This window comes from Esox lucius, chromosome 12 (genome assembly GCF_011004845.1).
Source record: "Esox lucius isolate fEsoLuc1 chromosome 12, fEsoLuc1.pri, whole genome shotgun sequence".
NCBI lineage: Eukaryota > Metazoa > Chordata > Actinopteri > Esociformes > Esocidae > Esox > Esox lucius.
The window spans coordinates 5,313,187-5,340,026 of record NC_047580.1 but is presented as its reverse complement, the minus strand read 5'-3'; the positions used below and the strand labels follow the sequence as shown (position 1 = coordinate 5,340,026).

The following is a 26,840-nucleotide window of genomic DNA, read 5'->3' as shown; positions in this document are numbered from 1 at the left end:
TGCTATCCTATCAATATGGGCCAACATTTCTAAAGAATGCTTTCAGCACCTTGTTGAATCAATGCCACGTAGAATTAAGGCAGTTCTGAAGGCGAAAGGGGGTCAAACACAGTATTAGTATGGTGTTCCTAATAATCCTTTAGGTGAGTGTGTGTATACAGTTGTAGAATTTGAAAACAAGACCTTGTACGAATTGGAACACAGCGTACAGATGAGACAGAGAGCTAGTATCTCTGTTGTTTTAACTAGGCTTCTTATCCCAGTCACTGACCGATGTATGAAGAAGGGTCGCATGGCGCCTGCAGCACTAACGCTTTCAATGAATGGTTCAGAAATAACACTGTATTTTGATTGTTTAACACAGGTAGGTTAAGTAACCTTTCCACAACAACATTACAGAATGAAAAATTCCAAATATGGAGACATTGCTGCTTGAACATGTTAACACTTAATTTTCACACGTGAGGAGAATAACGCTGTTTTTGCACTGATTGTTAATCCATCTTGATGCAGGTTTTAGTTATGTTCAGTTTTTAGTTATGTTCAGGCTTTATTGGGTGGGAAAGTGGTCTGAAATTTTGCTGTGCAGTTGCTGGATTAGATCCCGCACTGCAGCAGTTTATTCATACTGGAGGAAACAGCTTAAGAGCACTGGACCACCCTAGGTGACATTTTACCAGAAACTTTAAATGTTCTCATTTAGAGTAATGACCAGGGGGCTAGTATGGTTACCTACTTGACTCAGGGCAGAAAAACAGATACTTTTTAACCTTTCCTGCTCAGAGATTTGATCAAGGAACCTTTTGGTTACTGGTCAGATGCTCTAACTGCTTGGCTACCAGAAACACCATGATAGAGCTCGTAGGCATCCTGACTTACCACAAGGAGTCGCTAGAGAGCAATGAGACTTGGCTTGTTAAATTTGTTATTTTTTTTGTCACCATAAACTTATTGGCTCTGTGATCTCAGAGTGAGTATGTCTGCCACTGACGTCACATTGTTATCATGCGACTGTGAGAGTTTGGGAAGTACCACGTTTTCCAAGCCGGGGGTGGTTGTGGTCTGTGCTCATTCCAACAGCATTGGGGCTGTCCATTCTGATAACTGCAGGATGCTCCGGTGACATGGCGCAAACCCCCTCTGGAACATCCACCACTTCGCCACCGCTTCCAGCTGATTCATTTGGCAGGTCATGCGTGAGGATGCCTACCCAACCCTGCCAACTGATCGATTCCAACACGTAGAAATAGAGAGGGGGTGGGGTCAGGAAACACAACGACCTGTGTCTCCCCTGGCGATAGATCCCCTGCATGCTGAACAGCAACAGTGGCAGCACAGCGGATTATACTGAACACGGTATCTCTCCATGTCCAATAACATGAATCAATTTGATTGGCCCACCCCTGTAGCTGGCGCCCCATATTCATATGCAGTGTTATCTCCCCAACGCTCCCTCTTTCTGTCTGCCCCTCCATTCTTTCTATCTCCCTCTGTTTCTCTCTCTATTGTGTGTCTCTCCCCATATTTCTCTCGCTCTTGTCCCCCCCTCCCCCCGCCCCATCCTCTGTTTCCCCTCTACCTCACAGTATAGTGATAATATAATGTGAATGGGTGAACCGGGCTGGAGGCCATCTGTGATCATGTTCATTTGCAGTTGTTTGTTGGTCCAGTGAGCATTAGCAGAGGTGGTGTACTGCATTGGAACGGGCCTTAATCCTGCAGTAGCGCCCTCACTCCTTCCTCACGCCATCCCTCTAAGCACCATGTCCCTACAGTGCATGCCTACTCAGCCCTGGCCCTCAGAGAGACTGTGTACGTGTGTTTGTGTGCATGTGCGCGTGTCCATAAGTATGTAGTGTGTTTACCGTTCTGTAAAATGTTATCACAACTGAGAAGGATTCATGCCCTCTACTGTATGCTTGTGTGATCATGTTGGGAGGTGTAATACGTGTCTGATTTGTCCCCAAAATGCTCGGTGGAGGCGAATCCAACTTCTTCCAGAATCTTTAGCCAACCGGACCGAGTCATTCTGAATTTCCAGAAGCTTCTGTGTATGTGTGTTTATACTTCTGTGCCAAGGCTACTCTGGCGAGTTCCATTAAATCAAAGCTGAATCAACGTCAGACAGTAATAATTGTCAGTGTATTTTAGGCTACATGACAAGACATTTACTGGCGTAGTATAACATTACTGTAAGTCATTACCCCTCCCCGGCATTCAATCATGATAGTCTTTTTATTTCATTGGGACATGCATTTAGTTATAAATGGAGTTATACAGTGTTTATTTGCTTACAGTCAATACATTTTAGAGCAGATGGTGGAAGCAAACTGTAGCATATGCTATGTTTTTTGGCTTGAGTTACCGGAAGCTCCCTGTGGGAATTTTCACTTGAATGATCCTCTGTCAGATTTACAAATAGGAAATTTTGAGAAAATATTGTTACCTGAACAGCCGACAGAAATCTCTTCTGGACAATTAGAACCATATTAATATGGATTTAAAGAGAGTGAGTCCACTCTATGGGGCAGTTTACTGTACACAGATTTACCATGGAGAATTTCCATTGAGCTTTTAGTCCAGGACTAAGCTTAATCTGTGACGAGGAAACCATGGATGTTTACTGGTCTTTGACGTGCTGACATGTCCCCGGGTAGATGGGGGAATGAGGCAGCTCAGGAGTTCACACACACACACACACACACAGTGAATATTACTGAAGTAGTTAACACAATTGCACAGTAGGATTGTCAGCGTAACTAACATAGCAACATCTGTTACAATGAAAAAGCAGGCTACTTGCAAAATTATACATCCAATCTAAGCTAAACTTTGTTTTTTTAGCCTGATTTTCTCCCAAATTTGGTGATATTCAATGGGTAAATTAAGATTTGCTTCACTGCATCTACCAGTGGAGAATTTATGTAGAGAATTGATGTAGAGATGTGTCTTCTGAAACACCTCTGATTCAGTTTTGGTTATCATCACGCTGCTCTCTCAACCAGGAAGTCTAAACCAGAGTCCTCACACATTGAAGGAATGCACAAGGGGACCTGTTGAAGAACCATCTGGGTTTGGGGGGGTTAATCATCCTTTTTAGTGGCCTTGCCTTATCCTGCAGTGTGTTCTTTTCCATGTGTGAGGATTACGGTCTAGACTTCTTGGTTACATGAGCAGCGTGATAGGAACCAGTCATCCTTACACTTGTTTCCTTACTTGAACAGAAATTCTATTTCACTTGCTGTTGTCTGCCATTGCTTGTTTGAGGAGAGATAATCTGGTGTTTAAGGAAAGCCAAGAGAGATAGGGTACTGGTTTTTGTCATATAGTTAGTTTGTGCACCATTGTTAAAAGACAGAAATTCTGTGTTTTAGGATGCACTTTTGTATTATAACACTTGTACTTGTAAGATATCCTTTCTGGTCAGTGAATGTTGTGAAATGCTATAATTCCAGTATGACTGCATATCAATTACAGAACATATCTTATACTACAATGAAAATAATTGACAATGTCATTAAATATTACATTGATTAAATGTTGTGTGTCCTGGGCAACAATGACCAGTACTTTGGGTACTCCTAACTGTAATTTAATTTAATTTAATGTAATCCCAAACAACACCAACCTGAAAATTCTTATGCACATCTGATTTCACCAGTTATATTTCATGTCAAATTAAATCGCAATACATGGTTGAAAATTTTGACAACAATGTTGGACTTCACACTGTAACAAAGGGACGTAAACCCATTCACTAGTTGAGGTACTGTGTGAGACCGTATGAAAGCGTCTTGCCTATCTCAATCTCTGCATCGGTGCCCATGTAATTCATGAATGTATATTTTTTTTATACAGAATGTCTTTGCACACTTACCTGTTATTGTGTGTGTGTGTACACATTATTGTGGCTCCTCTAAGCCAATGAAGCTGAGGCTAAGCCTTGCTGACTCATGGTCTATACCTCAGGCTAATGCTAACACAAGCTTAGCTTGCGTCTCAGTCAAGCGCTGAGAAGGACGATGCAAATAAAGAATGTCTAATTGACATCACATGAATGCCTTGATAAACAGTGGCCTCAATTTGTAGCCATCAACTATTCTTAAAAATACTGAAGAGGCAGTTCCTCCAGGCTACCACATGACTGAAAAAGGCATCGTTTTAAATGAAGTATTGCAGAGACGCATGCCAGTCTCCAGCCCATACGCCAGTCTCCAGACCATACTCCCAAAGATTACCAGAGGGTAGCCAAGACACGTTCAGGCTATCCTGATTTTTTTGTTTTTATTCAAACCTGTCAGAATTAGGGTAAATGTGTGTATTTCAAACCAATGATTTCTTGAGTTGGATTTCCATTCACTTCCTGGTTCGACTTTAAAACTCAACTGACCCCAAACTCAAACCCATTTCCGGGATCGTCCCGTAGGGGGCTCCACTTAATCTTCATCAACCGACTATGGAGACAGACGTCAATCTGTGTGCTTAAATCTGTCATATAGCAATGCAGAGTGATTGATTCATTTGGCTGGACTGCGATGACTGATCAGAACAGCTCAGGCCTTGGGGGCTGAGCCGGAGAAAGTGGGTGACAGACAGGATTACAGCAAAGAGAGGAGCACACTATCTCTCACTACTGCTCTTCCCTCCTCCAGAATTTACCCCTCCTCCATCTCTCGTTGACTAACGTTTATCTCTTCCCTTCTCTCTATCTCTCTCTGTCACACTTCAAACAATTGAACAATTGACCAGTCAGTCAAAGAAATGCAGTTTATTAATGCCTATATAGTGAAGCAGAGAGAGAGAAATAGAAAGAGTAACATTGACACAGAAGGAGGGAGGGATTTACTGTGCATGTTTCTTGTGTGTTGGCTAAGGTGTTATGGACTGTACATTAGGAGTGCTCTCTCTCTTTCACTATCAAAGGCAAATACTGATAACCCGCAACCCAGATAAAGAACATTGTCCTGGAGGATGTTTGTATGTACACTTGTCCAGTGCAGTCCTTTTTCCTTTGTTTGTTGATCAGCGTGCTTTTAGAAAATAAATCAGTTACGACATCAGTCATTCAGATGCTATATGTGAGAACTGGAGATTAAATTTGATTGATTCGATTTCATTTAGATTGTTTTATTTGAAACAGAGCAGGATAGTTGAGTCACACTCTGGACTTCTTTGAACAAATCATCATCAAAACAAACCAAAAACCTTTGTTTCTGTGCTGCATGTTGACACATTTCCATGTCTGTCAACTTCATCCCAAGGCTATTGCACACAGCTAATTTTGGTGTGTCTGGGAATGAGGTTAACCCATGACTGTTTCTTATTGCAATTTTGAGACAAAATGAAATGAACTGAAATAATTAAATACATCTTCTCTATACAAGCCCCACATTATTGTAATACTCCAGTCCAAGAGTTGATGCTCAGTTCTAGATGGTCAGTTCTAGTTGCTCAGTTCTCTAAACCAGTGAGAAGATCACACTTCATCTGCTACACAACCAGATACCTGACCCTTTGACCCTTTTTTACACAAATGTTGGTTTCTTTCTATTGTACATTTTCTGTTCCTAAAGCATATCACCTGGGCAGTTGTAATACGAGGCTCTAGCCTCATTAAGGAGATGACTGAACCATTTTCTTCATGCTTCATCATCTTCGCTCATGTGACATCTTTGGGTGGATGTAATCTGCAAAACAAAACATTTTAACTATTGAGTTTCTGTTGGGAAAATTAAGGTACAGTTGTGCTCAAGTTTGTATACTCTTAGAGAATTGGTAATATATGTACATTTATTACCAATTCTCCAAGGGTATGCAAACTTTTGAGCACAACTGTGTCTACAGTCAAGAAAACATGAGTGAGCAGGCAAAACATGTCTTTTATTTCTTATGGGATTCACATTCAACTCTAGGTCATAACAGAAGTGCACAATCACAAAACAAAACATGGCAACAAAGAAAGAAATAAACTGACTCCTGTTCAAAAGTCTGCATACCCTTAGTTCTTAATACTGTGTATTGCCCCCTTTAGCATCAATGACAGCGTGCAGTCTTTTGTTATAGTAGTCTATGAGGCCCTGAATTTCGGGCAGAAGAATGCAAATTGTCTGCCACTATTTTCTGATAACATTCTGCATTCATCTTGCCATACATTTTCACAAGATTTCCCGTGCCTTTAGGGCTCACACACCCCCAAAACATCAGTGAGCCATCAGTGATGGTATTCTGTTCACTATAGGCCTTGTTGACTCCTCTCCAAACATAGCGCTTATGGTTATGACCAAATTACAGTGTGCCAGAAGCTTTGAGGCATGTCAAGGTGTTGTCATGTATATTGTAACCAGGCTTTTTTGTGGCATTGGCGAAGTAAAGGCTTCATTCTGGCAACTCGACCATACAGCTCATTTTTGTTCAAGTATCGTCATATTGTGCTCCTTGAAACAACCACACCGTTTTTTCCAGAGCAGCCTGTATTTCTCCTGAGGATACCTGTGGGTTTTTCTTTGTATCCTGAACAATTCTTCTGGCGGTTTTGGCTGAAATCTTTCTTGGTCTACATAACTTTGGCATGGTATCAAGCAGTGGCGTCGTTAGGCCTGGGCGTCCAGGGCTATAGCCCCGGATCTTTTATAATAGCCCCGGATCTGAAATTGACCCAAAAAAATTATACTAAGCCCTGAATGTATTGTGATCCTAGCAACGCCTCTGGTATCAAGAGATCCCCCAATTTTCAACTTCTTAATAAGTGATTGAACAGTACTGACTGGTAATTCCATTACCTTGTTACACAGGTCATTTGAAAGTTCTTTTCTGCTCCCCATGTTTCAGTATATAGCCTGCTCAGGGCAACCATGTGAGAGCTAACATATTTTCAAAATCAATGGCAAAATTTCACAATTTCTGGCAGTGTATGCAAACTTAGCAGCACAACTGTAGTTCCTTCCAAAAATGTTAGTTTGGAAATGAGTACACCCCTGGTAACTTTACAATTGTCAGTGGCCATTACATTATATTTAACTGGGTAAAATAACATTATTTTGAGGTAATGTGTACTCATAGAGGCTTGACTCTTTGGTAACATTGACATACAGTAGACTCGGACTGGACTCAGCCATCAGGACAGTGTGACTCGACTCAGACTTGAGCACAGGTGACTTGGGACTCGACTTAAGGTGTATTGACTCAAAAACAGCACTGCAAACCCATTATATCAGTCGGGGAGTAGTGATTCAACTACAGCACTGCAAACCCATAATACCAATTGGGGTGTAGTGTACTCTTTACCGAAGAGGAGCATGCAGTATATTAACCCACTTTGTTTAGTGGATCTGGAGTCTTTAGCTCATAAGTAAATCAAACATTCCTTTGGTAGGGCTTTGGGCGTTGTCTCACACACATCCTGTTGGGTTCTCTCCGACCACACTTAATTTGATTCTGCCTGTTTTAAATCCTCCATAGGACTTCCGCCGCCCCAAAAAAAGTGTACTTCCTAAATGACTACAGAGCTGTAGCAATCATCTTGGTGCCTGAAAACATTTCAGGGCCATGTCCTGTTATGCCTCCCTCGACCTACTGCTGTTTGCCAACAGTCTTTGGATGGCCGTGTCGGCGTGGTTTTGTCCAAGGATTCATACATTAATTGTAGAGTTCGTCCTCGACTCCTTGAATACAGTCAAGTTCACTCAAGTCAAGCGGGCAACAAATGTTTTCAGGGTTGGCTAAATGGGTCATCGCTCACCCCTTCCAACCCGGTCACTCACTGATCCATGAATCATCCTCTGGCTGTTGGATGACAGTTCCTGTGCCTGTGCTGTGACCCTCATCAGCGGGCCATGCTTGCCACCCATTCTATATGATTGTACAGTGGGTATAAAAAGTATACAAACCCCTGTTAAAATGCAAGTTTCTTGTGATGTAAAAGAATGGTAGAAAGATAAATCAGGTCAGAACTTTTGTGTAGCACACAGCCAGAAATTCATGTAGTTCCTTTAATGTTGCTGTAGGCCTCTTGGAAGCCTCCATAACCAGTTTTCTTCCTGTCTTTTCATAAAATTTGGAGGGACTCTGTTGTGCCATATTTTCTCCACTTGATGATGACTGTCTTCACTGTGTTCCATGGTATATCTAATGCTTTGGAAATTCTTTTGTACCCTTCTCCTGACTGATATCTTTCAACAATGAGATCCATCTGATGCTTTGGAAGCTCTCTGCGAACCATGGCTTTTGCTCTGAGATGCAACTAAGAAAATGTCAGGAAAATCCTACAAGAACAACTGAACTTTATTTGTGATTATTAGAGTCACTTTAAATGATGGCAGGTGTGTAATGACTTCTGTTTAACATGAGTTTGAATGTAATTGGTTAATTCTGAACACAGCCACATCCCCAGTTATAAGAGGGTGTGCACACTTATGCAACCAAGGTTTTTATTTTTCATTTTCCCCCCTCAAAGATTTCAAACTATTGGCATCACCTAGCTCTTTCTCATTACTCTGCTTTACTTTAAAATAAAAATAACCTCACAAGACAACTCTCAGTCCTATTGCATCTGGTTGCCATACAGTTGTATTTTCTGTTATTGTTTTATGTCCTGGCTGATCTAGTTGTTTGCCACAGGTGCACTTCTGCCGGTTGTGTCTAAGTTCCCATTCATAGCAGTTCACTAGTTAATAAGGGAAAATGTTTAATCATCTCTGGCTCAGCTGTTCCACTGGCCGGCCGCAGCTGTGCTCCCTCCTGATCCTTCATGTGTTTGGCCGTGCCTACAGGAGAGATGCTGATCCTACCATCCTTACTGATTACACACTTTCCATATCTGTTGTCACCTGGCTGCAATCTTTCCTCTTCAGGTGCAGCTCCTGAATCACACACAGACACACACACACACACACACACACCCATGACTAAAACAGCAGCATCAGGACAGACGTGGTCTGTTTGCGTCGTCCACAGCGTCAGAGCTCTGCTAAGTGCTTCTATTCAGACGTGATCATTAAAGAGGGACTGGGCAGGTCTGCTTGTCAGCTGTTGACAGAGCAGAAAAAGGGGCCATTTCGGATGAAAGTACACAGGGGCGTGAGGGGTGAGGAAGGGGACACTCATTGGAGCAGTTCAAATGCGTGTGTCCATGGCTCTTATCAGCGTGAAGCAGCTTAGCGCTGTCTCTGACAACACTGAAGCGTCACTTGGAGATACTGGGCTGTTGGCCGTTCACTTGAAAAACTTCTGCACAAGGCTGCGTGAAATGTCAATTGCACACTTCTGAACTGTATGTGTGGTGGCTGAATTTGATTTGTTAGGTTTCTCATCCCTTCCACATTCCTCACATTAATTCTCATCCCTTCCACATTCATCACATTCATTTGTCACCTCATAAAAGAGTCCCTACTGGCATTTGCCGATAACTTTGTTATTGAGCAGGACGATACATCCTACTACACTGATTTTGGTTGACTTGCTAGTTGTCTTAAGATGAATGCACAAAACGTAAGTTGCTCTGTATAATGGTGTCCACTAAAGGCTGAAATGTATAAAATAATATTCTGAGGCAAATTGGAAGGCTTAATGGCTCTTAAAGCCTGCCGTTGAATAATAATGCAGGCCTTGAATGCTGAGCACATCTCTGCCAGATACACGGACCGGCTCTCTGACCAGTATTAAGGGTAAATATCATGCTGTTTCCCTGGTAACGTTTGGATTACACAACAGACGGGAGATGACCATTTTCTGATGCTGACTCTGTGCTCCTCGAATTAGATACATTGTCATGTAGTTATGGGTTGGTGGTTGGGAAATATTTCTTAGCTTGAAGTCTGTAATAATTGTGTTGAAAAATCACAGAAACATGTGATTTTTTTTTAGCTGAGTGACTGTTAGCTGTGGTTCACATGCAAAACATGCCATTTGTTGTGTAATGGAATGAATCAATGAGACTACTTCTCTATCTTCCTTGTCTTTCCCTCCGCCCCCACAGGAAACTGTAGAATATGCCTTCCTGATCATCTTTACGATAGAGACCTTTCTAAAGATCATAGCATATGGTTTAGTAATGCACCAGAACTCCTATGTGAGGAACGGCTGGAACATGCTGGATTTTGTCATTGTCATTGTAGGGTGAGTACATGTTCCTCCTACTGTTCAATCAAAGGCTCTCTCTAGACAGTCATGCGTGCACGCATATACACACATGCACATACATACACAATCGCACACATTGACACACATGTGCAATAGTAGCTCTGGGATTTCGCACACCTACAGGGTGTAGGATTAGGGTTAGGAGGTCACAACTACTTCTGATGAAATATTTAAAGCTGGGATCCGTTAGTGGAAACAGTGCCACCTCCTGCCCCAGACTTGTTCTGGTTTTGAGCTCCAGTGTTGTGCTCTGTTGGAGGGGTTCTACAAGGACCCAAAAAAGATTCAGCCTAGATCCGAAAATGTTTCTTCAAAGGACTCTCCCACACATACAGCCCAAAGAACATTAGGTTTGAGATATTTTTATTTTATTTAGTGTGGTTGATATTCTGCTGGTCTAAAACCCTGCAGTGATCCCATATGTATAATGTTGATTCTAAATAAAGAATTTCACTGAAATGATTTCCATTCACACACACTGTACGACGTGGAGCCTGTGTGTGGTCGTCTCGGTGACGTTTGTCTCTTGCACACATGCCCCAGAGCAGATCCAGTGTAAACTCACGGTGAGGTGTGAAACACACAATGTAAATACAGAGAGATAAAGGAAGATTATGATCACTGTGACAGACACACACACACACACACACACACACGTGTACACACAAATGCAAGCACGTAAACGTGCTACAATTAAAATAAATCAGAGCAGATGGCTCGGAAAGGACTTCATTTTATCACTTTCAATTCATTTGAATTAAAAGCAGCTGCTTTTGGCAGGGTCAACATGTAAACCCGGATGGAAATAAGTAAAACACTTTATATCAAAAATTGCAATGTAAATATTCAGAAATTCAAGGAACATTCAACGCACAAAGGTTGTAAAAATGCTAAATATTCCCAGTGTTTTATTGTGAGCTATGAACCGTGTTGTCCCAATGTGCATGTGGTGCCCCCACCCCACCCGCTCAGGTTGTTCAGTGTGGTCCTGGAGGTGATAACCAAAGAGGGTGACGCTGGGGGCCCGGGGGGGAAGCCTGGGGGCTTCGACGTCAAAGCTCTCAGAGCGTTCCGGGTGCTCCGCCCCCTCCGCCTCGTCTCAGGAGTACCCAGTGAGTTGCCGTGGTGCCGGAACATTGAATGAGTGTACACACTAGAGAGGTGTCTGTCAGTATGTGGCCATCTCTCATAATGCCTCCGTTTCATCACGCCAGTGTTCTGTGTGTGTTTGTGTGTGACCCTTTTCTCTCTATGTCCTTAGGCTTGCAGGTAGTATTGAACTCCATCATTAAAGCCATGGTCCCTCTGCTCCACATCGCTCTGCTCGTCCTCTTCGTCATCATCATCTACGCCATCATCGGCCTGGAACTCTTCATCGGCAAGATGCATGCCACCTGCTACCTAGTGGGCACTGGTGAGGGCATGTGATCAGCAGATTGCCTCGGTCCCCAACTTACGGTTAAATTTTTACTGCTTTCGATAGATCGGTTCTGCGTGAAAAGAAGACTATACTGCTCTTCCCTCTATAGTGCGTCTCTGTGGTGTCTTATGACACCCATGAAAATATACCTGGCTTGATTTATTTTTTTTCGGATAAGAATTCACTGTACAGCGAAGATTCCGGTTACAAGCTTGAACAGACATCTCATCAACGTCTCTACTGACAGTCACGTCTTCTTCTAGGCCTTGGCCACTCAGTGTGAAATATCTCTTCCCTCCCCTCTCGTCTGTCTCTCTGTGACCCGTAGGCATTCTGGCCGAAGAGGAGCCCGTTCCCTGTGCTATGTCAGGCCACGGTCGTCAGTGTACCATGAACGGGACTGTGTGTATGGAGGGATGGCACGGCCCCAACGGTGGCATCACTAACTTCGACAACTTCCTGTTTGCCATGCTCACTGTCTTTCAGTGTATCACCATGGAAGGCTGGACAGATGTTCTTTACTGGGTGAGGCTTCTTCATAAACCACACCCAACTAGCAACTAGCTAGATATCCCTATTCTGGAGACTGCTTAGCTGCTAGTTAGCGATCTATACTCGCAGCAGTGCAGAGGTTTTGACAATGCTAGCTGACCCTTTAAAGCTAACTCTGGATGAGCTCCAGCCAAATACAACCTGTAGAGCCTTTATAGAAATGAACCCATAAAAAGACTCCCTTCCTCTCTCTCTGTCTGATCTTCTCTTCCTCTGTTTCTCAGTCCCCCTTCTATTAACATGTCCCTGAAATCCAGATCTTTCCCTATCTCTCATGTCCTCCTGTCTCTCCCTCTCTTAACCTGTGACTCTCATGTATCTGTTACCATGGCGATTCTATGCTAATGAAGCCATAAACAGGGTGAACTTGACAAGGCAAGTCGAGGAGAGAAAGAGCCACTCGACAGACATGAAAGGGATGGAGTGGGAACTGAACACAGAGATGGAATGGAGGAAGGAGATTGGCAGTTATATGACCCCCTCCCTCCCCTTTATCAATGGTCTGCCCCCACAGCTCCCCCTCCAATAGCGCCCCCTAATGGCCCTACTGCTGTGGAGTTGACCCGAGTTGGGGGGGGCTTGAACAGGCTTTTGTTTAACTAAACACAGAAACTGGATTTACTACAGTGTTTAATGACTTGTGCCACCATTCGTTTAAAGTTAAAACTACACCCACACTTTCACTGGAAATCACCAGGGACCTGCTTACCTTAATGGTAGAACAGGTTTCCAGGTACAAACCTAATATAAAAACATGAGTTTTCAATGCTGACAGTCATCTTTACTTCTGATAGTGGGCTACATTTATATTGTTTATTAATGGACTGTCCTCTACGCTAACTGGGACTGTCCTCTACGCTAACTAGGACTGTCCTCTACGCTAACTAGGACTGTCCTCTATGCTAACTAGGACTGTCCTCTACGCTAACTAGGACTGTCCTCTATGCTAACTAGGACTGTCCTCTACGCTAACTAGGACTGTCCTATACGCTAACTAGGACTGTCCTCTATGCTAACTGGGACTGTCCTTTATGCTAACTGGGACTGTCCTCTATGCTAACTGGGTCTATCCTCAATGTTAAGTGGGACTGTCCTTTATGTTAACTGGGACTGTTACTGTTTCAGATGAATGACGCCATGGGTTTTGAACTGCCCTGGGTCTACTTTGTCAGTCTGGTCATCTTCGGCTCCTTCTTTGTTCTCAACCTGGTTCTGGGAGTGTTGAGTGGGTGAGATATCTAAGAGTTGCTAACAAATGCATGTATCTACGCACACACAACCACACGCGCACACACACACACACACAGACTGAAGGAAAATGTGTGAGTCGGTCTGTGCAAATGCGTGTGTGTGTGTCTCGGGCCACAGAGAGTTCTCTAAGGAGAGAGAGAAGGCCAAGGCTCGCGGAGACTTCCAGAAGTTGAGGGAGAAGCAACAGTTGGAGGAGGACCTGAAGAACTACCTGGACTGGATCACCCAGGCAGAGGACATCGACCCGGAGAACGACGAGGAGGGGGACGAGGAGGGGGCCAAACGCAACCGTAAGTCAGCGACAACACAAACCGTCTTTGCGTCACAGGTCCACGTGTTCTCTGCCTGCTGATTAGGAGCAGCTGAGAGATTTTAAACACTCTGACATGGCTGACTGTGGGATTACCACTTAAGTAAAAATGAGTCACCGACCGCTGCGCTAATCTTCCCTATTCAAGATGGAGCTCAGAGTGGATGGCCATTGTTGGGATGATAAGTATGCATCTCTATGACTGACAGTTTGAATGCATGTCCAGGGTTCACATTATGCTGTTGATGTCATGTTTCAGGGCCTTGCTTTGGGTCAAGCCAATTTTCACCCTGTGATTTTTAGCTAGGACTGTTGGAGCAGTGCTAAATATACTAGATATGTTCAACACTGTTGTATGGTCTCTATTGTCTTAACCCTAAACCAGATCCTATTCCTAACCCTTAACCCAGACCTAACCCTAATCTCATCCCTAATCTTAACCTCAATAACATGACCATTATGTTTAAACTTAACCTAGCCTTATTGCCTCGCCCTAATTCTTAACCTAACCCGTAATGCCTAAACCTAAAAGCAGTCCCAATTCTGATACTGCCATATTGTATGTTTTACCTTAAACCTAAAACAAACACAACATTTGTCTTTGTGGGGACTGATTTGTCAAGTTTAATACATTTTGGGGGATATCCGATCCCCACATACCTCCCATTTCCAGGGATGGTCCATGGGGATGCTGGTGATGATGTGAATTATGTGGGGAAAAGAGAGTAGAGTAATCCAAATCCACTTTATGTAAGCATGATGTATGTGGTGGGAGGAGAAAACGCAGCACTTCCTGTTCAGAGGAGACAATTGCTGGGGACAGATAATGTTGACAGATATTCCAGTGAATGTCCGCATGTGTGCACATTTCATTGTGCCGAGAGAGAAAGATATTGGCTGTAATTGAAATATCATTCTCCTCTGGGCCATTATTAGCAGACATAATAGGCCGTTGCCATTGTTCTGCTCCCCCCCTCCACAAACACACACTCACGGACACACAGAACAGGAGCCCGTTTTCTACTCCCTGACAATGAACATGTAGCCATCCACCATATCAACAGTGCTTGTTTATGTTCTGTACATGCTAGCTACAGCAGGTGATCTTTCATATCGTATATGTAATGGACCTGGCTACTGGTTCATAAAAATAGCAGTACATTTTACGTTGTACTCAATAATGCTAGCTTCATATAGGAGTGTTTTATTTCAGATGGTGGATGTACACATTAGCAGTGTAGCTGTAGTCTGAACCCAGTGGGCTGTTTGTGAATGGGTTTTCTTGTCAAGCATGACTCAACAGAATTGCTTGAGTACTTGAGGTGACTGTGTGAGTCTGTAAGAAGAGCGATATATGTGTTTGGAACACCCCCCAATCGCTCTGCTTGGCATCTATCTATCTAGCTATCTATCTATCTGTCTATCTATCTATCTATCTGTCTATCTATCTATCTGTCTAACTTTTTAGTAACACTGTTTTAGGCCTCCACTTGAATGCGTTGTTAGTGTATATTTTTGTAGTGTGTAACTCTGTAGTAGACTTACTGTGGCTCTCTCAAGGCCAGTTGTCTGTGTCTGGTGTGTAGCTAACCACACTGCACTAACCCTCTCTCCTTAAACTGTTTGGCCTACTAGCTGCTATACTAATAGGTGTCCTTCTTACTCATCTCTCCCTTTATTGTACAACTGCTTATTCAACTCTTTTTCTTCCATGCCTTCTTCTTGGCTCCTCTTCTCTTCCGCCTCTGGTGTCTTGTTCAGTGTTTTTTCTATCTTCCTAACTAGTGCTGATAAACTGTGGTAGATGTCTGTTGTCTTCTAGTCCGTCCACCTGTTCTCTACTGACTAACTGCTCCCTCTGCTGTCTGAATGCATGTACTGCATGCTTTTAAACACCAAGGGGTGACACTGGCTGACCTTACGGAGAAGAAGAAAGGGAAGTTTGGCTGGTTCAGCCAGTCCACAGAGACTCATGGTAAATTGTGGCGTGTGCGTACGTGTGTGTGTGGATGTGTTTTGTCCACCCACTTTTCCTTGCCAATGCTTTGTTACTGGCCTGATGTGCGCTCGTCCATTTTTTAGTGTTTAATTTTTTGGTGTTCAGTCATCTTAACGTCCTCTTCATTTAATTTCATCAGGCTCTTGGTTTGATTTGTGCCCTCATGTTGTCCTTGGTCGAGTCTTTGGTTAAGTATGACAAGCAGTGCGTGGGTGTATTTGTAAATTAAACATAAGTATGTAGAATACAATAGTTTCTGGCAGGAAAGTACGTATATACTGTACTTGTACATACAGTAACAGTCAAAAGTTTGGAAACACTTACCCATTGAAGTGAATATAACCAATAACAGTATAACATCGATCCCACAATAGGCAGGTTCTAGACTGCTCAAGGTTTCGAGAGGTTATTTGAATGTCTTAGCTCAGAATCCTCCAGGTATGTCGTGTGGATGTGAATGTCCACGTATACAAATACCGTTTAAACAATCGAAAGAGGGAGAATATGTGGTTTTATCCAGATTACCATTATATGGCTAAAAGCAGCAGCTTGTCTTCCCCACAAAACATCAAACATGACACAAAACAGAAGAAAAATAAGCAGCACAATGGATTAATATACTTAGAAATTCTAATACATCTACACTTCTCTATTGAGTCAAAAAATAATAATGGCATCATACAAAAACCACAGATCATTCAGACCACAACATTTAACTTTCTCAGTGCACATTTTCCATCACATCCCTAACTCATATAAAATGGAGGGCTACTGGTTTAGATTTGAGTTAGTTTTCTTTGAGCAGATTAGAAAGGTGAATGGGGGTCATGTTACAGTGTTGGGGCAATGCTAAGATTCCACCTTTGAACTTAACACACAGAGTTCATTGCTAAAAAAAAATACTGAGCAATGAACAATTGCCAAAGGAAGAATGTTAAGCATCCATCATTCTCAGACCGAATTCACCTAGTAGCCGGTCATTGTCATGTTTTAATTTGGCAGATTTTTACCAGCCTATTGTTTTTTTCTCAGTTTCTGTGCGTCTTGGTTTGGATTTATCCTTGATATAATTTGTGGATTTTTTTTCTCCCTTGTTCTTAACATATGGTTTGTACAGCATCTGCACAGATCCACTACTTGTATCACATTTTCAAGCCTGATCAGAAGCCACAATAGTTAGCCCATTCACACACTAAATAGTATGATCTGTTCAGGTGCTAAACTGTTTACTTGTTATCCCTCTGTATCTTTATGGCCTCCAAAGCGCCATATACTGAACCATAGGGGATATCAAATCATGACAGATTTGAACCCAACAACCAAATAAATATAATGGTTCTTTAGGTCATTGTCAAAGTCGATGTTCTGTTGTTTCTCACCTTACTTCCTGTGTTTATGTGATGTCACAGCGAGCATGCCTGCCAGCGAGACAGAGTCTGTGAACACTGACAACCCCAACGGGGAGGACGAAAAGGCCAACTGCTGTGGACCTCTCTGGTGAGTCTGTCTGTCTGTTTTTGTTTTGCTGTCTGTCTACCTGTCTGTCTGTGCCTGTCTGTCAAGGTTAATTTCTACTTGAATAGACAATTGGCTTGAAGAGCTACTGGAAAACATCATTCATGCAAATGGGTATTAACAATATGATTCTTCATTTTCCCAGTCAAAAAATATAATACAATACAAATATATAATATAGTAATAATACAATACAAATATATAATACAAAAAATTTACAAAATCAAAGTACAGGTCAGTTCTATGTCAGAATTACAGTATACAGCCGTGGCCAAAAGTATTGGCACCCTTGCACTTTCTTGAAATCACTCGCATTGTCTTTAAACATAATTAGAAATTTACCAAAGCATTTGGTCTCTACCAATTTTTTATTTTACCGTCTACAGTAAAGAAACTTTGTTTTTTATTCAAAACCTAACATTTCCTTTTAAATCAGATAATTAATAGAAGTGGTATTCACAAAAATATTGACACCCTACACCCATTATTTAGTAGCACAGCCTTTGGCCAAAATAACTTTGATCAAGCACTTCTTACAGGCACGGATGAGCTTCCTGCACCTTTGTACTGGCAGTTTTTCCCACTCTTCTTGTGAAAACTGCTCCAGTTCTCCCATATTTGAAGAGTGCATCCCAACAAGATCTTTCCACATGTTTTAAATAGTATTCTGGGGCCCTATTCACAAAACATTTTATCTTACTAGTAGGAGGACTCCTAAGCAGCACTAAACGTTCCTAGCTAAGGGTTTCCTATTCACAAAGCTGCTAAGACCAACTTTTACTAAGGAACGGGGAGAAGTCTTAAGCTAAGAGAAAGGGCGGGGTTAACCCCATTCCTATGGATGATGTTGTGTTCCACGAACAAGCTTACTTACTATGCTCACAGTGATTGGCTGATAGGTAAGGGGTCTCTGTCAGTGAATTCATTGTAGCAATACTGTAGAAGAATGTCATGTTGCCATATTAAAATAAAGATATTAAAATTAAAATCTAGATTAAGTGTCGCTGATTAAACATGAAACCAAGAATGATACAGTGAGGGAAAAATTATTTGATGCCCTGCTGATTTTGTACGTTTGCCCACTGACAAAGAAAGTCTATAATTTTAACAGGATTTGACGGTCCATCGTCCCTTTGATGCGGTAAAGTTGTACTGTCCCCTTAGCAGAAAACCCCCCCAAAGCATAATGTTTCCACCTCCATGTTTGATGGTGGGGATGGTGTTCATTCCTCCTCCTCCAAACATGGTGAGTTGAGTTGATGCCAAAGAGCTCGATTTTGGCCTCATCTGACCACAATACTTTCACCCAGTTCTCCTCTGAATCATTCAGATGTTCATTGGCAAACTTCAGATGGGCCTGTACATGTGCTTTCTTGAGCAGGGGGACCTTGCAGGCGCTGCAGGATTTCAGTCCTTCACACTGTAGTGTTACCAATTGTTTTCTTGGTGACTTTGATTCCCAGCTGCCTTGAGATCATTGACAAGATCCTCCTGTGTAGTTCTGGGCTGATTCTTTACCGTTCTCATGATAACTGCAACTCCACAAGGTGAGATCTTGCATGGAGCCCCAGACCGAGGGAGAGTGACAGTTATTTAGTGTTTCTTCCATTTGTGAATAAATGCACCAACTGTTGTCACCTTCTCACCAAGCTGCTTGGCGATGGTCTTGTAGCCCATTCCAGCTTTGTGTAGGTCTACAATCTTGTCCCTGACATCCTTGGACAGCCCTTTGGTCTTGGCCATGGTGAAGAGTTTGGAATCTGATTGATTGATTGCTTCTGTGGACAGGTGTCTTTAATACAGGTAACAAGCTGAGATTTGGAACACTCCCTTTAAGAGTGTGCTCCTAAACTCAGCTCGTTACCTGTATGAAAGACCTGGGAGCCAGAAATCTTTTTGATTGAGAGGGGATGAAATAGTTATTTCACTCATTGAAATGTAAATTTTTTTTTTAATTCATTTTATTTTTGACATGGGTTTTTCTGGATTTTCTTGTTATTCTGTCTCTGACTGTTCTAATAAACCTACCATTAATATTATAGACTGATCATTTCTTTGTCAATGGGCAAACGTACAAAATCAGCAGGGGATAAAAAAAGAATATCCCTTACTGTATACTGACTAGTCAAGATATGTTCAGCTAATTATCAGCCACTTTCATGTCTGGCAGCTTGTAAAGAAATGTGTGTTCATCTTTTGATGGTGCAATAATTAGTGCAATAATGTGTCCCTTGTATAGCACCAACTACACCGGATGGTCCAGCTATAGCCATGATGTCGCTTTGGTTTTTTGTAGTTGGCGAACATCATGAGGAAACTGAATGATTTGTCGGACGATATGGGGTCTGGGGAGGGCATTTATTGTTTGATGTAATATTCTACTGACAGATGACTGAGATATATGTACTTCATCTGCACTGCATAGCTGCTTTGTGCTTGGTTTTAGTTTGCCCTAGTCAAAAGAGAAAAGCCAGTCATAATAAGGATATAATAATTTTGTTTCTCCAGCAACTGAACTCTCAATCTCAAGCTTTATTCAACATTGTAGAACCAAAAAAACAGGAAGTGAAATTGAAAGGTAGTCTGACCACTGCAACTATTGTTCAGATATTTCTTGGGAGAAATAATGCAACTTTCAGGGTTCAAGCTCCCCCATGCTTTGGAATAGTGCAATCACAGCTTGATGCATGTGACGCAATCTCTATGCTTTTGCATGGCAATGCAATCTACCTGGTCTTACTACTAAGAAAACGCTATAATTAGATGAGCCTTGAGATTGTCCATACTTGGTTACTATCTTGTGTCTGACCTCCTCAGGCAATTCTCAGTTTTTTGTTGTTTTCTATTTGCTCATTGCAGTACACACAATGAAATAAAACATTAAAGCTGTGAGCAGTGTTTCAGGGGGCCAAGCGGGGCACAGGAAGCATCTCACTGCATGCTCTCACTAGAGAAATTGCTATTTAAAAATGCCCAATGCCGCTGGTAGTCAGGATGTCCAATCGAAGGAGAGGAAATCAAAACAAAATAAAAAGACCTTGAAAACAGAAAAGGAACCAGGCAATCCTAGTTCAGCCGATTAGGAGGTATGAATATTGTTGTCGCTGGCAGGTTTCAATCCCTGGTGTTTAATGTGGCAGACTGTCTTTAATCATTACACTATTTAAACAGCAGAATGCAACTTTCACCTCAGCCATTCCATTTTTGCTGAAATAACGTAGACAAAATAACATTTATTAACGGAACTAAAGAGCAGTCTTGCACAAAGTCTATATAGCTAATAGCTATACATCCTATTTATAACGAAAACAATGACTACAATCACTTCATGGCTGATTTGTGTCTTTGAAAAACAATAACAGTATATAAGGGTCACGTAAAACAATTCTTCTCCTAAACATCAAGGTATTACAGAGGGGATATATATTGTTGTGTGAAGGGTGAAAAGTACAGAGTGGATATACATTTCTGAAATACAATATTTGGAACATCTCAGAGGGGAATTGAACCAGGGTCAGAATATTGCAGAACAGGGATATCCCCACTACACCACAGGGGCTACAGGTTGTCCCTACAGCTCTCCATCCTCTCCAAATGTACATTTTACCCCAGCCATTACATTTTGCTGAGATACAGTTGGCAACAAAACGTTTCTAACGGAACTAAAGTGTACTGTTGTACAAAGATCATTATAGATGGCTAGCTAATAGCTATACATCCTACTTATAACGAAATCAATGACTCCAATCACTCCATGGCTGGTTCCTTTCTTTGGAAAACAATAACAGCATAAAAGGGTCACGTAATACAATTATTCTCTCAAATAAATGAAAATCATGGTATTTCAGATATGTATTGTGGAAAGGCATTTATGAGATATAGAATTTGGAATGTCTGAAACGGGAATCGAACTGGGGTGGCAATATTGAAGGACCGGCTGGCTGGCAGTTGGAATAGTCTCATCAGGTTGTGATCTATAATACCTGAAATAGCACACAGATGCATATTTAGAAAATCTACCAGAAACATTTACAAAAATATAACTTTTAAAGACTATGGTCCAGTCGTCCTTTACACCAATTGTCATCCAAATCCATGTCAGTAAAGTGTGTTTTTATCAACGGCAAAATCGGGAGAAACATCGGTTATGTTTATAGCGCCCCCAAGCGGTATTTCTATATGGGAGTTTTCCTGTCCATTCCTAGCAGACACATTTATGAGTATGTTTCGTTTGTAGCTGTTTGATTTTCCATTTGGGTTTAATGGACGTCTAAAGTCATAGACCCACCCAACTCAATTTCATTCGCCGATTTCGGCCGTACTATTTGAGATATCAACTTTCCTTGTATAACTTTTAAAGATAATGGTTCAAAGGTCCTTCACACCAAACGGCATGCAAATCCGTTCAGCGGTCTCGGAGGAGATGTGGTTTACGTGTTTTTCACCAAATTCAAAATGAAGGAGCGAATTTGAAAGACCCCAGATACTTTTTTGGTCAGCATGAGAAGGGGTATATCTGGAACTTGGTTGCGTGTCTCTACAACATTCGGTTTATGAGATCTGAGCTTCACCTTTTCCATTTTCGACTGAGTGCTACAGCGCCACCATGAGAAATATGGGTACCATGATGGCCAAGGACCTTCGGACCTTGGCCGTGTACAATCAGGCAAAGTTTGGAGCGTTTTGAACCAGAGGGGACCGAGCTATGGACCTCTGAAAATGGCCCTGGAGAATAATAATAATAAAATGTACAAACATAAAAGGGTTCCAGCAACTTCGTTGCCTACGGTACTTGGTCGCCTAATAATAATAATAATAATTAAAGCTGCAAGCAGCATTTATCGTGGTTCAAGCTGTTAAGGCCTTTAAGCACCCAAACATCAAAAGACATTACGTTTTATTTAGCAAGCATTTAACCACTGAAATAATAAATGGAAAAGTCCATTCACAGCCAATACAGGCATTGTAGCATTGGAAATGTACGTTTTTCAAAGCTTTTTGACAGTTATAGTTGCACCTATTGTCTGATCTCCACAAAACTCTGCATGCTTCTTCACTATGTTATGCACATATGCTCATCTATTTTTGTGAAGTTTGGGGTTTTTCTATGGGATTTATTGGCTTTTGAGTGTATTTTGTCCTGCCACTTGAATAAATTATCCTGTTACAGCCAGGCAAATGGATTTTTTTTTTTGATAATTATTGATCTAGAGAGTCCAGAGAATCATCGTAGACCGAATTGGTTCCGAAAGGCCGAAAGTCCAGGTACTAGTTCGCGAAAGTAGGTTTTTAACATATTCGCGAATATTAAATGAACAGTTTGATTGACAGTAGTGGTTCTTGAGGCAAAGTTTTTCAGCATGAGGAGATCTATCAAGTGATATGCATTTTTTGACGAAATTTGTAACAACACGTGATTGGAGAGCCTTAAAACTCGTTAGCGCCAACTAGTGGCCGATTTCTTTCAAAATTCTTACAGACCTCTAGGACCTTGTGCCAAACATGCCCACCAAGTTTCGTTCTGATCAGAGTATGTCAACCTGGTTTAATAGGTGCTCAAATCTCATTGGCCAATGGCGGCCATGTTTTTTGAGATACGCCAATATCCTCTAAGGCATACATGGCCCCTTGGGCAAAGACACTGCATACCAAATTTCAAGTAATTTGGACAAACGGTCAGGTGTCTATACGTTTTTCGTATTATTTTTTGTATTATAGCGCCACCATGTGGCCAATCGACGCAGTTTTTTTACTAACACATGTATACCAAGGTTGGTGAAGTTTACTTAACTACTTCTTGAGTTATAGCCTTTTTAGTAAAATAGGCTCCTCCCACAACTTTAATTTTGCGCCCCCTAGCGACCATGAATCGAAATTAAAACTTTTTTTTGATAATTATTGATTTTCAGACTCCATAGAACATTTCTACACTGGTTTGGTTCCGATCGGGCGAAAATCCAGGGACTAGTTCGCAAAAGTAGGTTTTTGACAAAATTCTAAATGGCGGAAAATCTATCATGGCGGAAATGAAATCGGAGATATACGTTTTGTTCATCTTGAGCCAAGGATTACAGGGATATAAGACACTTGAGTCTACGACATACGGTCTAGGAGTTATGACCACTTTTGCGCTTTTGGTTGCTATAGCGCCACCTATGGGCCAATCGGGCTCATATTTTGATAACCTCTCCTCGATTTTTGTACTACCATATGCCAAAGTTTCAAAGCTCCAGCTCTTACGGTTTGGGCTGCACGATGCGTTTTACGGCAGAAGAATAATAATAAAAATCTGTACAATAACAATAGGGTTTCAGCACTTTGTGCTTGAACCCCTAATTACGGCAGAAGAATAATAATAAAAATCTGTACAATAACAATAGGGTTTCAGCACTTCGTGCTTGAACCCCTAATAATAATAAAACCAACAAAAACAATAGGGTACCGTACCTACGGTATTTGGTCCCCTAATAATAATAATAATAATAAAACCAACAAAAACAATAGGGTACCGTACCTACGGTACTTGGTCCCCTAATAATAATAAAACGTACAAAGAAAAAAGGGTTCCAGCAACTTCGTTGCTTGGCGCCCTAATGAGTCCTTTTCTATATTCAAACTGGTAGAGCGAGTGATTTTCAATCCTGCCCATGTCATGCACATCATCACCTTCATCATGTCTGCCTTTTAGTTTAGTCCGTGACCCTGCGATTGACTGAGATCTTCTGTCTAACAAGCATGATTTCTTTGCAGTTCTCAATTAACCTTTCTAAAAAGTGCTATGTTGATGAACCAATGCCTAACACGACTTCCTGGTTTCCGGTGGGATTGTGACCTCATTTCTTCTGTGGTGCAGTAGGCGATGGCGTCGCTGGAACAGGTTCTGCCGCAGGAAGTGTCGTGCTGCTGTGAAGTCTGTGTCTTTCTATTGGCTCGTGATAATACTGGTGTTTCTCAACACGCTCACCATCTCCTCAGAGCACTACAACCAGCCTGACTGGCTCACCGAAGTTCAGGGTGGGTTGAGGGTCAAAACAGAACTTTCCATTTCCGTATGAGATGAATGTGTACTTTACATTGTCCTTTTACGACCCAACAGCACCATCTAGTTCCCTGTAAATCCTATGTCTTAAGTGTTACTGGACTAGGATGTGCTTCAGACGCTGTATTTGTAGCGTACACCTTTTTTCCATAATAATTGAAACCAGGTCCTCCGTCTCAGTGGCCTTTATAACAAGACTGTGTTGTATTATAATGCCTGCATCTCTGATCTCCACTTGCTTCTTCCACAGACGTGGCCAACAAGGTGTTGCTGGCCCTGTTCACGTGTGAGATGCTGGTAAAGATGTACAGCTTGGGTCTGCAGGCCTACTTTGTGTCCCTCTTCAACCGCTTCGACTGCTTCGTTGTTTGCGGTGGTATGGTGGAGACCGTCCTGGTGGAGCTGGCCATTATGTCTCCTCTGGGCATCTCTGTCTTCCGCTGTGTCCGTCTCCTAAGGATATTCAAGGTCACTCGGTGAGACTTGGAGACCTGGAGAGAGTCCGGATGTGGATGTGGAGGTCACAGCCCCTTGACACTTGACCCCCTCCCTCTCTCTCTGCCTTGCAGCCACTGGGCCTCTCTCAGTAACCTGGTGGCGTCGCTACTCAACTCCATGAAGTCCATCGCCTCCCTGCTTCTCCTGCTGTTCCTCTTCATCATCATCTTCTCGCTGCTGGGCATGCAGCTGTTTGGGGGGAAGTTCAACTTTGATGAGACGATAACCAAGAGAAGCACCTTCGACAACTTCCCCCAGGCGCTGCTTACAGTATTTCAGGTATGGGCCTCTTTTGCACGTCGCTGACTTTGCTCACAGGGATCGTAGACGTATTGATGTTGTAATGACGTCATGATGATGCTGCAGTAACTTTGCTCACAGGGATTGTAGACGTATTGACGTTGTAATGACATCATGATGATGCTGCAGTAACTTTGTTCACAGGGATCGTAGACGTATTAACGTTGTAATGACATCATGATGATGTTGCAGTAACTTTGCTCACAGGGATCGTAGACGTATTAACATTGTAATGACATCATGATGATGCTGCAGTAACTTTGCTTACAGGGATCGTAGACGTATTGACGTTGTAATGACATCATGATGATGCTGCAGTAACTTTGCTTACAGGGATCGTAGACGTATTGACGTTGTAATGACATCATGATGATGCTGCAGTAACTTTGCTTACAGGGATCGTAGACGTATTGACGTTGTAATGACATCATGATGATGCTGCAGTAACTTTGCTTACAGGGATCGTAGACGTATTGACGTTGTAATGACATCATGATGATGCTGCAGTAACTTTGCTTACAGGGATCGTAGACGTATTGACGTTGTAATGACATCATGATGATGCTGCAGTAACTTTGCTCACAGGGATTGTAGACGTATTGACATTGTAATGACATCATGATGATGCTGCAGTAACTTTGCTCACAGGGATCGTAGATGTATTGACATTGTAATGACATCATGATGATGCTGCAGTAACTTTACTCACAGGGATTGTAGACGTATTGACGTTGTAATGACATCATGATGATGCTGGAGTAACCTTGCAGGAATCCTGTGAGGATGTTGCAGTGCAATAACACTGTAATAGCAGGTTATGTGACAACAGTGGGATTACTTGAATTGTGTCATAACAATGTTTGAAGAATGTGGTGATGACGTTGTGCTAACTGGGATGACGCTGCGATAATTATGCGACTCAGATCCTGACAGGCGAGGACTGGAATGCTGTAATGTATGACGGCATCATGGCGTATGGTGGACCCTTCTCGTCAGGCATGATCGTTTGTGTCTACTTCATCATCCTTTTTGTCTGTGGAAACTGTATCCTGCTCAAAACACTTGAATTAGTTCAAAAGCCTGAACACATTGGAACAAGAAACATGAAGTTTTGTTTTTTAATCTTAAAGTTGTCTTTAAGTCTGAACCCTGAGGTGTTTTGTTTTATCTTAGTGGTCCTTATGTCTGACATTTGAGGTGTTGTATTGTGTCGCAGTTGTCCTTAAGTCCAGTGTGTAATTAGACATTCTACTGAACGTCTTCTTGGCCATCGCTGTTGACAATCTGGCTGATGCAGAGAGCCTGAACACTGCCCATAAGGAGGAAGAAGAAGAGAAGGAGAGGAAGAAGTGTTCCAGGTAACACTGAGTGTGCGACAGGAGGCGATGGTGTCCTTTTTGTTTTCTCTCCTGACCAGACCTGGATGTTGTCTCTTGTTTGACAGAAGTGACACAGACAAAGCAGAAGAGCTGAAACTTGAGGGCCAGGATGGAGACATCAAGGTAATCAGAGGCTTACCTTTAGTTCAAGAGTTTAGAAAGTCAGAGGAGGGAAAACAATGAGCAGACAAAGGTAATCGTTGGATATTACATACTTTCTTTTACATTTCAATTACATAATGAGTAATGGTGGCCCACATTTAGTGACATAATTAAGTAAAACCTATCAACAAGCATAAAAGTACTGATACGTTGCTGACATGACAGACCTGATATAAGGCTGACATTTCTAGGTTCCACTGGAAGATGAAGCGGAGAAGGAGTCTTCTTCTAAGCCAGGTAACCTGGTTTGTTCTGATGTCAGCGTGCTAGTGGTTGTG

At 42.1% G+C, this 26,840-nt stretch overlaps 1 protein-coding gene across 7 annotated transcripts in view; it reads left to right on the top strand.

Annotated features, from left to right (window-relative positions):
- Positions 1–26,840, top strand: part of cacna1db (calcium channel, voltage-dependent, L type, alpha 1D subunit, b) — a 104,377-nt gene that overhangs the window by 42,856 nt on the left and 34,681 nt on the right. For 5 of the 7 annotated variants that reach the window (XM_034295724.1, XM_034295728.1, XM_034295726.1 and 2 more), the window contains exons 4-18: positions 9,974–10,113; positions 11,110–11,249; positions 11,399–11,551; positions 11,886–12,082; positions 13,235–13,338; positions 13,478–13,650; positions 15,571–15,645; positions 17,079–17,166; positions 24,038–24,198; positions 24,474–24,699; positions 24,793–25,000; positions 25,945–26,065; positions 26,265–26,379; positions 26,466–26,523; positions 26,754–26,799. In XM_034295724.1, coding sequence (XP_034151615.1) covers positions 9,974–10,113; positions 11,110–11,249; positions 11,399–11,551; positions 11,886–12,082; positions 13,235–13,338; positions 13,478–13,650; positions 15,571–15,645; positions 17,079–17,166; positions 24,038–24,198; positions 24,474–24,699; positions 24,793–25,000; positions 25,945–26,065; positions 26,265–26,379; positions 26,466–26,523; positions 26,754–26,799 — 2,005 coding nt within the window. The remainder of the gene's footprint in view (positions 1–9,973; positions 10,114–11,109; positions 11,250–11,398; positions 11,552–11,885; positions 12,083–13,234; positions 13,339–13,477; positions 13,651–15,570; positions 15,646–17,078; positions 17,167–24,037; positions 24,199–24,473; positions 24,700–24,792; positions 25,001–25,944; positions 26,066–26,264; positions 26,380–26,465; positions 26,524–26,753; positions 26,800–26,840) is intronic. The other 2 variants (XM_034295729.1, XM_034295730.1) reach the window with 1 other exon arrangement.